The sequence below is a fragment of the Setaria viridis genome, chromosome 9, assembly GCF_005286985.2.
Source record: "Setaria viridis chromosome 9, Setaria_viridis_v4.0, whole genome shotgun sequence".
In the NCBI taxonomy this organism is placed as follows: domain Eukaryota; kingdom Viridiplantae; phylum Streptophyta; class Magnoliopsida; order Poales; family Poaceae; genus Setaria; species Setaria viridis.
In genome coordinates, this window is record NC_048271.2 from 42,714,604 (window position 1) to 42,730,695 (window position 16,092).

A 16,092-nucleotide genomic window follows, 5' to 3' on the forward strand; every position below is an offset into this window, starting at 1 on the left:
TAAGTCCGAAAGAAGTCAGATCTAGACTATAGGAAGAGTTAATGACTCGATCAACTAGTTAGGCTGCAATTTGGTTTTGATTTTCTCATAAAAAATATTTAGTTTTATTTCAAGCGAGCTACTAGCTTGCTGACAAGTTAATGAATACATACAGCATATCAAATGCTAGCTTACAATTCACCAGAATTTCATTCTAACACCGAAAAAATGGGCAAGGCCAGTAACCATGCATAAAGTAAAGGTGTATACTGACAGAATCATGAAGGCAGTGAGCGAAGAGGCAGAGAGCGTGTCAACAGAGAGATTTACCAGACCAGTTAGGATATTTGCCTGGAAGAACAAAAGGCACTTAAGTTTCAGTTCATTTAACCTGGCAATGGAATAACTTTCAAGAAAATGCAGTGAGGTTAATTTATTCAAGAAGTTTCATTTTCCAGTCAAAAAAGAAAGCAAGCGATGATCTTACCAGAAGGAATGAACCAAGCATATTTTGATTGAATGCATCTTCAAGAACCAAGTTCTTTTCATATGAAATAAACCCTGCTAATGTGAGGATGGATAAAACCTATATTGGATAATCACAGTCAGCATAAACAGTGGAGCATGAGCAAAGAAATAGACCTAACATCAACTAAAAGACAAAAACCCAGGGAAGCTCATCGTTGGTAGACCCCCTTAAGGAAGCACGTTCATTTATTCGGGTAAGTAATGAATTTCGTGGCTATGAAACCCACCTTTCCTAATTTGCATGAGTCTGATCATATGACAAAGTTGCTCCCCGATCATAAAAGAGATGAAATTTTGGGGCCATGCTGTGACTGTGAACGTTATATTGAGTGGAAATATGTACGACATATTGATTGAAAGATAACAAAATACAAGACTGCATATAATAATTTGTTCCTAATGCCTTGGCTTCCTTTGGCTTCATTATGGGGATAATTTGTAGGCATCATCAAACAAAGTACATATTGTTCTTGTTATGTTGTGTCATATTCATGATGTAGTCCTAGATTGTTCAATGTTTGATGTACAAAGAGACATTGCAAAATGTGAAAGAAAAGACAAATTTGACTTGAGAGTTCCAATGTGACAATGAATATATATTATAATTTTATAAGAGAACGAGAAATACCTGAAAATTCTGGCCGAAAACAAGCATAACATAAGCGAAGTTGCACTGCAAAATGAACACCTTGATCAATTTTTAAGCTACATGTACTAACTTCTGACTAAATCTATAGACTGGTCAGAAAAAAGTTAGGCTTCATTGGCAACTTGGGAATTTGGGAACGTGCCTGTTTCCTAATCTAAATGAAAAGAAATTGCCAAACTTCTCAAGAGAGTATGTAAAGAAATCTGACTTGTTTGGACAAATTATAACTTTGTCTGAGGGTTTTTATGAGATTGATTAAGTGTTTAAATGTTTTTATATCATTACTTACTCTAAATTTAAATGCCGCAATTCCTTTTGCACCATAATCATCCATTTAAGCACTATAAGTTTCCTGACCAACATAACTTTTTCGTTTCAGTGTTAAGACCACAATATTCTGCTCTACAAATAGAAAAAACCTGGTTTGACATTGCAGAGTAACTTTTAAAATATTCGCTAAGATGGCTTTAGCACGATTGATTTCATGAGTAAAAGGTCTCCAAAATTAGTATCTTACCATTCGCCGAGAAACCCTCTCAATATAGCTATCAAGGATGATTGCCAAAATCCTATAAGCATTACATGTGAAATGGTCAGAAAATATTAAAAACAGTAATTATGCATGTGCTTATTGTTTCTTACCAAAATGATGCGGCAAGAACCCAGACTTTTACCACTTGAGTGTTCCTGTTCTTGCCTTTTAAACTGGTATCAACAAACAGATAGTAACCCAGAGAAACACCAATTAGAAACATACCCCAATACCCTGTGTCATGGGAGGAAATCAATTAATAGAATGCATAATGTTACAGAAATTTTAAAATAAAATGCATGCAAATTTATGGCGTGCAGCTATTAAAAGGACCCAATAGCTAATTAGTGTGTACTTAACCTTTGCAAAGTAAGAAATTATGTGTAGCATACAGAAATAGGGTAAAAAGAAATAACGACAAAAGTTAGTAAAATGCATGTGTAAAGAACCTGCATTTATGCCTGCATCTGCATGCTGACAAGGTTGCGTGGCTATATGTTTCTCAGCTTTTTAATGAAACAAATGATAAGCTATGTAGAGTATGTTTGTTACCAAGTATACTATAAATGCCTTCCTTATTCTGGCTGATTAAATCAGCACTTCTTTTATCAGAAATGAGGTACTCATTCAATCCAGAAGATAGCCAAATCTGGTATCCTGAAATAAAGCACAGAGATGGACCTTAAAAAGGATTATTGTAACATAAAGTCCATCAAACCAAACTGGAAATGTCTGTACCTGCAAGGATAAGCAGACCAACTAGGCCACAATGCTTTGGATGAATCCTGACAATGGATGTGAGAATAGAAACAGCTGCAAGGGTGAAAAAGAAGTTCCAGTGAACACCATATTCTCCTACATGAACCTACAAGATAATGAGCAGAAGTAGTGTCTTCAGAATACAGCATTCATATATGGAATTGCTTAATAACTTCTCTATTGCGCCAGGCAAATTGATACCCGATCACTCCATTTTCAGTATTACCGAAAAGAAAATATGCTGGTATGTTTGGGTTTAGAATGTGTGGGGTTCTTGTAAATTTTTAACTCTTCTTAATGAAATGGTGCACAGTTCTCCTGTGTATTAAAAAAATATATCAAGTTCTGTTCTGTGTAATAGGGCTTCAGTGTCCAGAAAAGAGGAAACGAGCATGATAATATAGATCACTGGGAAAAAAAGGCAACAAAAGTTGCATGAATGGCATACACACACGAAGTAGGTTCCATATCAGGGCATGTGGCAATTATAATGAATGACTGAATAAGTAATTGATAAATGTATGTAGTTGGTATAAAGAAACAAGAAAAGCACCTGATAATCAACACCCGATGTGGAGAGAATGCGAGCAAAGCCAAGAAATACTAGTGGACTTATGGAACTCAGTGCTGTCCTGAAACTCCTAAGGAACACAAGCAGGAAAATTGCATGATACGTTATATGAATGTGGTAAACTATTGTTTACTGGCAGACCTATCAAACAGAAACTGCTGTACTTGTACAATAATATTAACAAATTCAAACAGTGAAATCATTGAAAAATCTACTTTTTAGTGATTAAAACTAGAAAAGGAGGATCAGATGTCAGTGGACATATGTCGTGCAGTGCAGCACACATAATCCAAGTGTCTAAGTATCCCTGGAGATATTTTGGTTATGATAAATGATATAAAATCATAATTAAGGACTTACATTGTGGTTATGTTTCGTGCTTGTCTAGATACCAGTGCGTTAGCCACTACAAAAGATCCTACTCCAAGATCCATCTGTTAGACCATGTGTCAAATTCTTAACATCATTAAAATGGGAAGCTGATTTCAGATTGTACATCACAATTTCTGAACTTTCAAAAATAGTAGTAAATAGATTCAAAATTGTGAATGACAGCATAGGTTCAAACTTGAAAACAGTAAGCAAAGAATGATTTGTAGACAAGAGGTCAAAAGTAATTCAAATAATAACTAAGATACAACAAAAATTTGGATTATAGGTGTTCCTTCCATGCCATTTATAGAAATAAAATAAATAAAAGGCAATTGCTTGTGCAAGACAGAAACAGAAGATGACAACAGATGATTATCAGTTCCTGTTTTATGACCGAAATTCTGTTCACTGAATCAAAATAATAAATTCATATGCTCATACATTGACATATCATTAACAATCTAAACATTATTATGACTGTATGAACAATTTGTAGAAGGTGGTGTGTATGCACAGAAGGTTCACGATTATTTGTGATATGAATAGCACTTATATTCATCATGAGGATTCCAGGTCCAAGCAATACACGCACAGGTGCGGACAAATATGCACAAAACCCTCTTATACTCGACATACAAGACATGAATATATACTCTAACGATTAGCAATATCGATGATGAAGAGATAAAGATAAGAAAAACTGAAAGGAAATAAAAAATAGGCTGAAGAATGACTTACGATGCCACTACCATATGTTTCAGCTTTGGCATAGCGTCTTGGAAAGATTTTGAAGTCCACCGCTAATATGCACAAACATGTCACTAGAACCTACAGATTGTGTAACCAGTTTTGATATTTCAATAGTGCTCCTACATGTCTAGTACTGAAGGATTAATAAATTTTCTAATTAATAAACTTTTGCACACCACTGACACTCGGTAAGAAGATATATCTGCCCTTAGTGAAGGCAGTTGACTGAGTCCAGCTTTAAGATGAGACTGAGACCTGGGAGCATAGGATTACATCAATTCAAGAACATCATTGGCTGTGTTGCAAGAAGGAAAATATAAAAGTGCACTTTAGAATGGCATAATCTAAAATGGCTTTCAACAAAATTAGGCATAATAGCTCATATCAAATACCTTTTAAACATGATGTAGACAGCTATCAGGATTACAAGAGAAATAGAACACATATAAGCCCATTCATCTAAGACCTGCGAGAAAACAAGGAATAACCCAAGGATCACTATTTTACTTTGCTTCTAACTAAAAAATGTTTAATGTATGCCCTGTACTAAAGCTTGTTTCTTTACGAGCTCTTTGATCCCTTTTAGTTAAGAAATACTGGCATCTAAGCTAAATGAATGCAGAGAAGGGGTACTTACTGTGAAAACCAAAAGAACTGGCAATACAACAGTGAGATAATCTACAACCAGTGTACAGAAGTACTGCATCCAATCTTTACGAACAGGAAGAACTCTATCACCATTTTTCTTCGCTGCATCCCTCCTAGTATTATCTAAAACATGATGAAACAAGGTAAGTATTGTCCTCTGTCGGATGAACTCCATACATGGAAAACAAAAAGGTGTTCTGCTTATTTGTTAATTAATGCTGAGAAAATTTAAAAGGCCACACTTAAAAGATACAGAGAGTATAGTTGGCACGTATGGCTTAATGTATAGCATCAGTCATCAGTTTTACCATCAATCTTAAAAATGGAGGGGGACATGGTAGAATTTTTAACAAAAAAACTAACACTTATTTATATTCTATGCTGATACAGTTGAAGAATTTGGACTTATTGTTGAATCTCACAATTTGCACAAAACAGATCCACAAGCCAAATCTGCAAAACTGCAGCATAGTAGCAATTTGATTTCCAAGTTCATATTATTGAAGCTCACTTGCAGATTTGTCGTGGCTACTGAATTGGTAAGCCTTACACTACAATGTGATAGGATATCAGAATTGACAGCATTTCAAATGAACTGACCTCCGCTGCTCCACTTCCTCAGAACCACCAATGCCTACGCACCATAAAAGGGAAGTCAAATCTCAACTCCGTGTGCGCGCATACAGAAAAAATTGGCAAGAGATTTGAATCAGGTCACCGGCACGATGGTGGAGAGAGCCGCGATCTCCGTCAAGGAGGACCCCGTCAGGTTGCTCACGAATCTGCATCACCAAGGCGGAGAGGTAGCGGTTAAGGTCGAGAAGGGGAGCGGTCGGGATCGCAGCCTCAGGTCTGGCTTGGGACGCTGGACTTACTGCTCCTTGAGGAGCTTGTTCGGGTTCAGGGACTTGTCGAGGAGGCGGCTCTCCATCGCCGGCGTCGAGACTCGAGGGGCGCGGGGACGGAGGCGGCAAAGGCGAGGAGAACCGCTGGGAAGGCGTCAGAGATGGCCGACGGCGGGCAGCAGCAGCGGTCTGCGGCGGAGGAGGGCGAAGTGAAAAATCTCTAATTCGCACAGGGCGTGGCCCAGATCTTGGTCCAAAGGGCTTTTATTGACTAATTACATAGCCTTTACGAGTTTATGGGCTTCTCTGGCCCATAAGTTTGGATCAGCCCAGGTCTATTATCAGCCCACGTAAAGAGAAAGGACTCCGGCTCTACGGTCGGATTTGTCTTTCTCGATGAAAGAAGGTAGGCTGATTTGCATTTTGTACTATAATGATGATTTCTTTATCTTTTTTTCTTTTTTTGAGCGAAGATCCATCTTGAGTTACGAAAAGTGAAGACTGGATCATTGATTTGGATTTGTTAAGAGATAATTGCAAGTATACGCGTGAGACTGCAAAAGCAGCAATGGTCAAAGATACAACAAGTCGCCATACACAAATCTAAACGTTATAACAGAAAATTAATGTTTTTCAGAAGTTCTGATAATCTTTAAAGTTTTAGTACTAGTAATTTTGTTGAAAATTGGCCTAGCTCGGATTTACATTTAATGGTTGAAAGTTAGCCGCGAGCAAAACACAGGAAGGGGTTAAATAAGGCCCGGTTTGGTTACTCTTGATTATTTTTAGCACCCATCATAGTAAACATTTGCTAATGATAGATTAATTAGACTTAATAGATTCATCTCCGTTTAGCCTCCACTTGTGTAATGGATTCTAAGTGCTAAAAATAAATAAAGGGAACCAAACGCCCTCCTAAACATTCGATGGAACCAAACGCCCCCTAAAAAAATATAGCAAGTTAAAAAAAAAACAATGTCAAGAATGGGATTCGAACCCATGCCCTTTCGGACCAGTACCTGAAACTGGCGCCTTAGACCAACTCGGCCATCTTGACTTGTTATTTCGTTGCTATAATATAGTTTATATCACATTTTGGGGGCTAGAGGCGTCAAACAATTCAGCCGAGCTCTTGCTTCCCTGTATAGTTTCCATGAACACCAGTCACCAAAAATTAGGACTCCATACTAAAGTATGACAGTATCTTAATATATACATAATGAAAAGGTACGGAGCTCATATCGTGAGCCAAAATCACTATATTTATTCATCAAAAGAATACAATTAGCACATGACAAAATGTTCTACACATTCTTCTGTACGCACAAATATGCTATCTTCCATGCTCCACCCACCCGACTCTGCTACCTAAGATCAAGAACACAAAGAATTGAACTTGTACATTGTTGTACAACACAAAATCTATTCCTGTCGTATAAATATACTTCCTCTGCACAAGGGTCAGCGTCAGCTGATGCGTGTTATGATGTATCGGCCTTTCTCTAAGTCGTATATAATTTTTGTCTTGGGCTTCCTCCATCTTGACACCAAAAATGCTCCACACAAAAGAAACATCCCCACCACAGCAAACAATGGTCTATTGCTATGGGTTGATGCTGCAGCAGTGTGTGATGGCTTTAAACTTAAATGTTGCATCAATGTAATGAAAGCTCCTAGGGCCCATTCCACCTGAATGTCTCCAACCTGGTTGGAATACTCAATCCTGATAAGGAGAATAGTAAGTTAGCTAAGCATATGAGATCGCTTGGAGAAAATTGAACTGAGGAATATTGGCGTGTTCAATATGCTTGCCTCTTGTCATCCAGTGGTACACCAAGACTGTCATGCAGTAGAGCCACAATGTATGCCGATGAGAAGCAATACCGTGAGAAATCTTCATCTGACCTATTAGGGTACTTTTTCCTAAGAGTGGACAAATCCTGGTTGCAAACTTGTTCTCCAGCAAGCACGAAATCCGATAGAGATGAAGACTTCTTAAGTCCAAAGAACTGACAGAGAATGTGCAGGAGTTAAAAGTGTCAGAAGAAACCGTTGACATGCAAAAAGAGAAACAAGAAACAAGTAATACACCTTTGAAGTAAAATAGAAATTTTCAGTTGCCAGGAAGTATCCACGCAGCTCAGGTACGAACGTAGATCCCAGGTGGCATTGTTCATACTGGCACTTTTCTGCATTTACGAGATAAATGTGGCACTAATCTCTAAGACATCATGCTCAGTTGAGCTTGTTCAGTCAGAATTAAGAAATAGTTCAGCAAAATATTTTGAGTGCATAAGATTTGCAAAAGATATTGGCTTAATGCACCAGTTAAGAACATCTGGCTTCAAGCGATTTTAATGTCAACTGAACAGAGTTTGCAGTTTTGCATATAGTTCTTACCCTTTCCTTTTTGCAGTAAAAGCAGGGAAGAGGATCTACATTCTGTAAAGTTTCCATTCCCACTATCAACATATTGGTTCTCTAGTGTTGATCTTGAAGAACCGCTTGTCCTCACCATTACTTCTTCATTGCGTGAATATCCTCTAGGAGCACATGGGTCAACAAGTGTATTATTTTTGGAAGAGCCTGCAATCGCACAAGTGATGAACTTGAAGAGACACTTCGCTTGGTGCTTAATACTTAGTAGCTGTTTAGACCATACAGTGCAATTATAGAAAACTGAATCTATTAGTCCCTTCTTGTTTCCTACACATCATACACTCTGTTTAGTTACCGGACATATAATAAGCTAATGGAATGACGAATATAACTGGTACAGAAACATACAATCAAGTGTTCAGGTACACTTTAACTGCAAAAATGACTCAGGTTATTTTGAACTATGGTCCAGGTACACTTTAACTTGCACAGCATACCAGAATAGTTGTAGTAAGTATTACTTGTTGGCATTCTGTTGATTAAGTAGCATCTAGTTTAGTGAATGAATTATCCACTCAGATTTCAGAGACTTAGTTTCCCTTGTACATCAGGTACTGAATTCCTAATTATCATTGCAAGCATGTTTTTACGGCGTCGCCTAGGTGTACAGGCATGTCCCCGACGCCACAGGACGCCATCAACACCTCAAAAACCATGATTCCAAGGGTAGCGAGTCTAGACTGGTTATATTCTTGCACCCACAGAATACGAAAAAGTTAAAATCCAAATAAATACCTCTTGACCACAGTATTTCATGGAACGAGTCTTGAGCTGCATTCTGTGGAAGGAAATGATTTGATCAGCTGGTTAATCTATTGTAGGATCACAAGATTATACAAAGTACAAGAGTATGTGGATATAACTCACTTGACCAAAGTTTAAAAAGCTGTTGGTATATAGAGTGTATGTTGTTTCACCGAAAATAAAATTATTTGACAGTTCAGGAGGAAGTACTTCATCAGAAACAAAGGTCAGCTGAAACAAAACAACAACAGTTATTTTGGTACAAAAACCATATCTTTGGAATATGACCATAAGAACAAGCTAGTATGTGTATTGGCATCAAGAAACTGTAGGTGGAATTTAGCCATCCTATATTACAGAAGCCATTTATAAAGCGTATCAAAATCAAGATTTCAGGAACTTATTAGCATTGAATCCTTACTATACTATTAGGAACTTATTAGCATTAAACAAGTGGATACAAGATCCAAGAGCAAAGGATCACAAAAGCTGTATATGTGCTCATCGCTGAACCTGAGCTGAAGCGCCCCCAAGTTCAATTATTCCAACAGTTTTGTTAGGATCCCCTCCAAGTCTGCCAAGAGCATAATTTGCCGCAACCCAAGCATAGATGCCTTCATCAGAGCCTGTAAAAGGGGTACCAGCAAGTGTAAACATATAAGGCCCTGTTTTCTTCCACTGAATTATTTTTAGCACCCGTCACATCAAATGTTTAGATACTAATTAGGAGTATTAAACGTAGACTATCTACAAAACCCATTACATAAGTCGAGGCTAAACAGCGAGACGAATCTATTAAGCCTAATTAGTCCATGATTTGACAATGTGTTGCTACAGTAAATATTTGCTAATGATGGATTAATTAGGCTTAATTAGGCTTAATAGATTCGTCTCGCCGTTTAGCCTCCACTTATGTAATTGGTTTTGTAAATAGTCTACGTTTAATACTCCTAATTAGTATCTAAACATTCGATGTGACACGTGCTAAAAATAAGACAGTGGAAGAAAACACCCCCTAAGTTGGAAAGTATTTCAGCTAATGACATAAAAGGCACTCAGATATACCATACCCCGAACAACTTTTATGCTTACTAATTCCAACTATGTACATTCTTTTAGATAACTGCTTCCCGTTGTTTTGATTCAATTTGTTGATTTTCGGTTAATCAAGCAACAAAATTCATCTTGTAAAATCCAAGGAAACCGATCTCAGAACTGGCAGCTCAACACGTATTATAAAGGCATCCACAGCAAGCTGCATCTCCACTACATTGTCTACATATTTAGCAATTAGCATTTCCAATTTATAGCACTAGTCATCTTTTCATTTAAACATCCAGTTCCCTATCCGCATTGCAACCAACAGCTGACCATTAGAGCTAAACTGCAATCACTTCTCCAGCGGAAGGAAATGGCAAGGGGCGCGGCAGTACCTGGGATCACCTTGGCCCACGCGTCCTCGAACCGGAATCCAGAGGCCCGGAGCACCTCCCTGCAGGACGCCAAGATCGCCTCCTGGGCGTGCTCCTCGAGCAGTCGCAGCCCGGCGGTGGCCATCAGCCTCACCTCCGACTCCGCAGCGGCGGCACCAATCTTCTCCCTCGCGAATTCTATCAGCGGCCGCAGCGACTCCCCGGCACGCGCCGGGTCGGCTGCGAAGGACGATAGGCCCGGGGTCACGCGCATCACGGCGGAGCGCGCCAGATCCGGGCGGCCGTCGGGCCCCGCGGCGAAGACGTGTGCCCGGGTGCCCGTGCTGCCGCCGTCTATGATGACGGAGAAGCACGCGGAGGAGGGAGCGCGACGCCCCCGCGGCGGGGCGACGGCGTGGACGAGCGCGGAGACGAGGAGGGCGAGGAGCGCGGTGCCGAGGCAGAGGCCGCAGAGCCTGCGGCGGCGGCGCGGGCGCGGCGAGGGGGGTTTGGTGGTGGGGTCGGGCATGGTGGTGAGCGGCCGGGACCCGGACCCCAGGCCGCCGCCGACGCCGCCGCCCGCCGTGATTCCTCGACGGCGAGAGAGGTGACGACGACGTCGAGCTTTTATTTTATTTTTTATTATATATTTTTACATTGTTTTTAAAATTGCGGAGGAGCGGTTTTATAGTACGGGTAGGCGCTCGGAAGGCGCCTCAGTGTTTACGTCAACGCACCATGATGACGTACTTCTCAAGTTCCTAAAGTGAACTGTGCGAGTGCCCCCACTTACGGATTCCATTTCCAATTTTCCATGAGTTCCTTCCTTGAGAATTACTCCACTACAAATACTAGTATTCTTTTTCAATAATTAAAAAAAACTTTATTGATTTACTCAGAGATACGGATATAATATAAGAATAATCTTGTCTTGAGTAACATAACAATTGGTCTGCACAACGGGAATCTAAGGAGCATGCAGGTACAAAGAATTTTTGACAGCTTTAATTTCCATCTATGCAAAAGAACAAAGAATTGAACACCGGATCGTCAACGACAGGAAATTTAATCTGATCTATAGTCTGAGCTCCAAGTCCAGCTCCTCCTCGATGTCGCCGTTGTTGTCGTCGTCGTCGGAGTCGACGAGGTCCACGAACGCGACCTGGGGCGCCGGCACTGCGGCCGTCTGGACAGGCTGCTGCTGCTGCTGCTGCCGCCGCGGCTGCGCTCGGCGGCGACTCTGCCGCTGCTGGTACGCCGACGACGAGCTCTGCAGGTCAGACCGGGCAAACCAGTTATATTCACGTCGTCGCTCTAAAATGAATGAACTCTGACCAATACGAAAGCGATATACTACCTCAGATGACGCAGCCTGCCCCGTGGCAGGAAGTGCAGTAGTGACGGCGCTCTGAATCTGATCGGCCTGACGGCCGCCGTTGTTCTGATGCGGCGGAGGATGGCCATGGCCGTTGGATGTAAACAGCCTGCTGACGCACACAGCAATGATCGTTACGTTAAGAATGAGTGTCAGGCAAGCCAGGTCTTCGATCGGCGTCTGCTTTGGGGGTGTTTGGATAGCAGGTGCTAAATTTTAGCACCTGTCACATCGGATGTTTGGACACTAATTAGGAGTATTAAACATAGTCTAATTACAAAACTAATTGCACAACCCCTAGGCTAAATCGCGAGACGAATCTATTAAGCCTAATTAATCCATCATTAGCGAATGGTTACTGTAGCACCACATTGTCAAATCATGGACTAATTAGGCTTAATAGATTCGTCTCGCGATTTAGCCTAGGGGTTGTGCAATTAGTTTTGTAATTAGACTATGTTTAATACTCCTAATTAGTGTCCAAACATCCGATGTGACATGTGCTAAAATTTAGCACATGCCTCCCAAACACCCCCTTTCTCATCTCCAAGCGAAATGTTAGTTGATTATTAACAACAACGTTGACTAGTTCTTTTGATCATTCATCAGAGGCGACCAGGTCTCTATGTAATTTACGTGCAGTAATAATACTTGCCTGGTCAATGATTCATACTGCTGCGCGGCGACGTAGTACGGGGTGAAATACCCCCTCGGCATTTGCAGTTGGAGGGCTCCATTTCCGACCTGCAGATTAGTAGAAAGTATGCATATTCCCGTCATGGTTGGTGATTTGAGAATTACTAGCGGTTGAAATTACTTGGCGTGCATATGGATGATGCACGGCGTACCGATGCGAGGCTGGCGCCATGCACGACCAGAGCGGTGGGAGGCAGCGCCGGCGGCTGAGGCGGCGGCGCCGCCGACAGGGGCGGCACGGCGTAGCAGCGCTCGGCCACCTCCAGCGCCACCCTGATCCGCTCCAGCTCCGCCACGCCCAGCCCGCGCCGCGGCTCCCGCCTCATCGCCGCCGCCGCGGCCACGGCCTCCGCGGCGGCCTTCCGCTTCTTCCCGGCCTCTCTGCTCCCGCCACCGCCGCCGCCGCCGCTCACCATGATCGCCGCGATTGTTGGCTGCTGCTGCCTCTCTAACTGCTGCCGTTCATCACCCATCGATCTCTCTCGTCCTCCACGTACTCGGGGGGCGTTGCTATATAAGCGGGGGCGGCGCGCGACGCCATTTTTTCTCGATCTGGAAACTGAGCTGTATCTCAGCATTGACGCCTGGTGCGATCTGACGCGCATGAATTCGGGATACGCGCGCCCCCCACGTAAATTCCTTCCTCTTCTGCTTGCTCCCCCGCAGCCGGATCCCGGATTCCCGATGGGGTAAGTGTGGTGGATGCTGCTGGGGATTATTCGAACCGTCCAGCTCGTCCAAATTTACTGCCATGCAGGGGAACGAATCCTGGCTCGATCCGGCGCTCCCCCTGGGGATCTCGGCTGGCATGTGTTCATCCCTGGGTGCTGCTGGCCAATGAAGGGGTTCCAGCTAGCGCTTGCGTTGCATATATGGATCGTCATCCTGCTGGTGTTTGGGGGGCGAGTTTTTTGCCAGCAACTTTCAAAAGATACACCGCGTAACGGGATAGGATTTATGCGCCGTCACTGTTGTAAATCTTGCCAGATTTGCAAACATTTTATTGCCCACCGTCAAGACTTCCGCGAGCTTCAAACTATCCTTTCTGCATCAGCGTCTGTTTGAAACTGAGGGGCCGTTTGAGAGGGTTTCTCCCAAAACGACTTCACCGGTGAAGCTAAAGCTGGTGAAGCTAAAAAAATTAGCTTCACCTAGCTTCTGGTTCATTTTAGCTTCGACTTACAAAACATTTTCACGCTACAGTACCTCGATTTGCGCAAAATAGATGAAGCCAAAGTTGAAATGAGCCGTGCTAAAAAGAGCTTAAATCCTTTGTCTCCGTTCATCTAGACGCCCTACTGATAGAGGTGTTCATCACCGACGATACTACGTATTGTGTTGCTAAAAACACGTATAGTCTAGTTATTGTTGCTAAAAACACGTATAGGAAAAACATTTTCCTTTATCTTAAGGTGATTGAAATCTTGTTCCGTAGAGTAAAGAATATATATAATCCTAATCATTAAAAAAATCACATAAAGAGTACTACCTCCGGACGTTAATACATGACGTTCGGACAACATTTTTTTAGCTTTAAGGGACATTTGGATACCAGGGGCTAAACTTTAGCCCTGCCACATCGGATATTCGGATGCTAATTAGGAGGACTAAACATGAGCTAATTACAAAACTAATAGCAGAACCCCCAGGCTAAATCACGAGATGAATCTATTAAGCCTAATTAATCCATCATTAGCGAATGGTTACTCTAGCACCACATTGTCGAATCATGAACTAATTAAACTTAATAGATTCGTCTAGCAATTTAGCCTAGGGATTGTGCAATTAGTTTTGTAATTAGACTATGTTTAATACTCCTAATTAGTGTCCAAACATCCGATATGATAGGGGCTAAAGTTTAGCCTCTGTCTCCCAAACACCCCCTAATTTGCCCCGATTTGATGCCTAATTTGCCTCGGTTTGATGCGTGCATTTTTATCGGTCTTGGTCTTGAGTAGAGGAAATTGCTTCGGAGATTAATGGCTAGCGCATGGGAATTAAATTTTTTTATCCAAACCGAACCTGAATGTCGTTAATGTTTTTCAAAGCAGGTTAATTAAAACAAATGTGATTAAGGAGGGGTATTAGCTAGTGTCATTTCTCCACCACACTCATCCATTTCAAAATATTAAAATTGCATTCTTTGTGGAGCAGATGTAGTACATCTATATGTCATGTTTTTTGAACTAGAGATTCGACTAGGGATTATGACGATTTAGGTTTAGGGCAAGGTCTACTGGTTTGGGGTCAGAGCTTACCTTAACTCTCCGATTGTAAATGGATTGCCGAGAAAAGGCTCATAGTGGTAGTGGGTGGTGGGCCAGATAATGAGGCAAGGGGTGTCTCTTGCCACAATGGTAGGAGATGGCATTTGGGCTCATGTTAGGTGGTGGTGTAGGATGGCGGCAAGGTGTGGTGCACCACCAGAGCTTGTATGAGGAGGTAGCAATGGCGGAGCGAGCGGGAAGTAGCACTCGGGTTGAACAAATGTGAGAAATGAGGACCACGCGAAGAGGGAGGACGGCACAAATAAAGAGAAGGAAGGCAAGGGTGAGAGATAGGGGAAGCAGTTGCATCACGCTTCACTCATATCGCTGGCTTAGGATTAAGTTGAACGAAGAAGGAAGAGATAAGGGAAGTGTTCTGATTTAACCGTTTGATTGGTCTCATGTTGTTAGATGTTGTGTAGATAGACTCAAGAGATATTGTGTAGGTAGACTTAAGGGAATTATTTTCTTATAATAGGCTGTTAGAGTATCTCCAACCGGTTCCATTTCCTAATAAACTGCCATTACCAGGAAAGAAATCGCTCCAATAGTCCCCTAATACATCTCCTTTTCCCTAATAATTATTGGTTTATACCAATAATCCACCCTAACTTCCCGCCAAATAGAGGGGGTGGGTGGGGGTAACCGCTCTCCAATTACGGTAGTTGGTCTTTAGCACCATGACTTTTTCGTGACCCGACCGCTCTTGCACTTGTCTCACCTTTATGCATGTGCTCTTGCTTCTACCCTTCCCATCGTCGGTCGCCGCTTCCCCGCTAGCATGATGTTGGAATTATATGCATTTTACGATTTATTTTAATTCAAAATATAAAATAAAATATGACATAAACGATAGCATAAATAGGAGCATAAACATTTGTGTCTATAACAATGAACATAAAGCATGTGATGGAAATAACAGAAAATAAGTAATGAATCAGAAAGTTTTTATGAGAAAGTACCCTGCAGTGGGGCCAGTGCTGACGGCACCAGATGCGCTATTACTCGACATTTCAAGCCTATTCGGTGTAGTCAATCAAAGTCGATACCATGCAGATGTTCGCCGTGCAGTTGCGCCTCTAGGAAGAAGAGGTGCACAGCGAGCAGTCGCGCAGATGCGCTCCACAAAAACTTGATTGCCCTTCTACTCTTGGGTGCAGAGTCTCAAGCAAGGGCGCAGCTTCGGAGGCCTGCTCTTCCGGTGTATTCTGTGCATACAAAATGCCGGAACGGGGACAACAAAAAGGCAGCGTAACGGTAGTCAGAAAGCTCGGTGATTGGTATGTTGCGCTCAGAAATTCGAGATAGAGTGTCTCTCGTATAGATACAAGAAGTCTTTTGGGTGTCCAAATTCATTGCTATTATTCGGCCTGCCATCAAATGGTAACTTACTAGTAACTCCAACCATGTCATTTGTTGTTAGCATTTTAATTCACGCCAGTTACTAGTCACTAAACACTGCGTCAGTTACTGGTCATCAACTCATGAATAATGGTTAGGGACCTCTCAGCTTCCAAGGTTGTTTT

The 16,092-nt window shown here is 41.9% G+C and overlaps 2 protein-coding genes and 1 non-coding gene across 4 annotated transcripts; all 3 read right to left on the minus strand.

Moving 5' to 3' along the window:
• Positions 1-58: 58 nt before the first annotated feature.
• LOC117838893 (uncharacterized protein At4g17910) lies at positions 59-5,875 on the minus strand. Of its 2 annotated transcripts, XM_034719087.2 has the most exons (16): positions 5,664-5,874; positions 5,507-5,570; positions 5,389-5,422; positions 4,778-4,911; positions 4,533-4,606; positions 4,317-4,395; positions 4,129-4,218; positions 3,379-3,452; positions 3,001-3,088; positions 2,427-2,553; positions 2,241-2,345; positions 1,799-1,922; positions 1,674-1,725; positions 1,136-1,180; positions 467-565; positions 59-330 (listed from the first exon to the last, which is right to left on the minus strand). In XM_034719087.2, exons 1-16 carry the CDS (start codon positions 5,717-5,719, stop codon positions 178-180), a joined length of 1,398 nt encoding a protein of 465 aa, XP_034574978.1. In that variant the 5' UTR covers positions 5,720-5,874; the 3' UTR covers positions 59-177. The 2 variants fall into 2 exon arrangements, with proteins under 2 accessions (XP_034574978.1, XP_072147058.1); XM_072290957.1 differs by lacking the exons at positions 59-330; positions 467-565; positions 1,136-1,180 and adding an exon at positions 1,263-1,508 and having other exon boundaries at positions 5,664-5,875.
• A 734-nt stretch (positions 5,876-6,609) lies between these two features.
• On the minus strand, positions 6,610-6,690 carry TRNAL-CAG (transfer RNA leucine (anticodon CAG)). The gene has a single exon. It is a non-coding gene; the product is annotated as a tRNA-Leu (tRNA).
• A 187-nt stretch (positions 6,691-6,877) lies between these two features.
• LOC117840082 (probable apyrase 6) lies at positions 6,878-10,879 on the minus strand. The gene is made up of 8 exons (XM_034720538.2): positions 10,250-10,879; positions 9,330-9,442; positions 8,940-9,047; positions 8,808-8,850; positions 8,034-8,219; positions 7,725-7,822; positions 7,446-7,642; positions 6,878-7,356 (listed from the first exon to the last, which is right to left on the minus strand). The coding sequence occupies exons 1-8, from the start codon at positions 10,755-10,757 to the stop codon at positions 7,101-7,103; spliced, it is 1,509 nt and encodes a 502-aa protein (XP_034576429.1). The 5' UTR covers positions 10,758-10,879; the 3' UTR covers positions 6,878-7,100.
• Between the last annotated feature and the right edge of the window lie 5,213 nt (positions 10,880-16,092).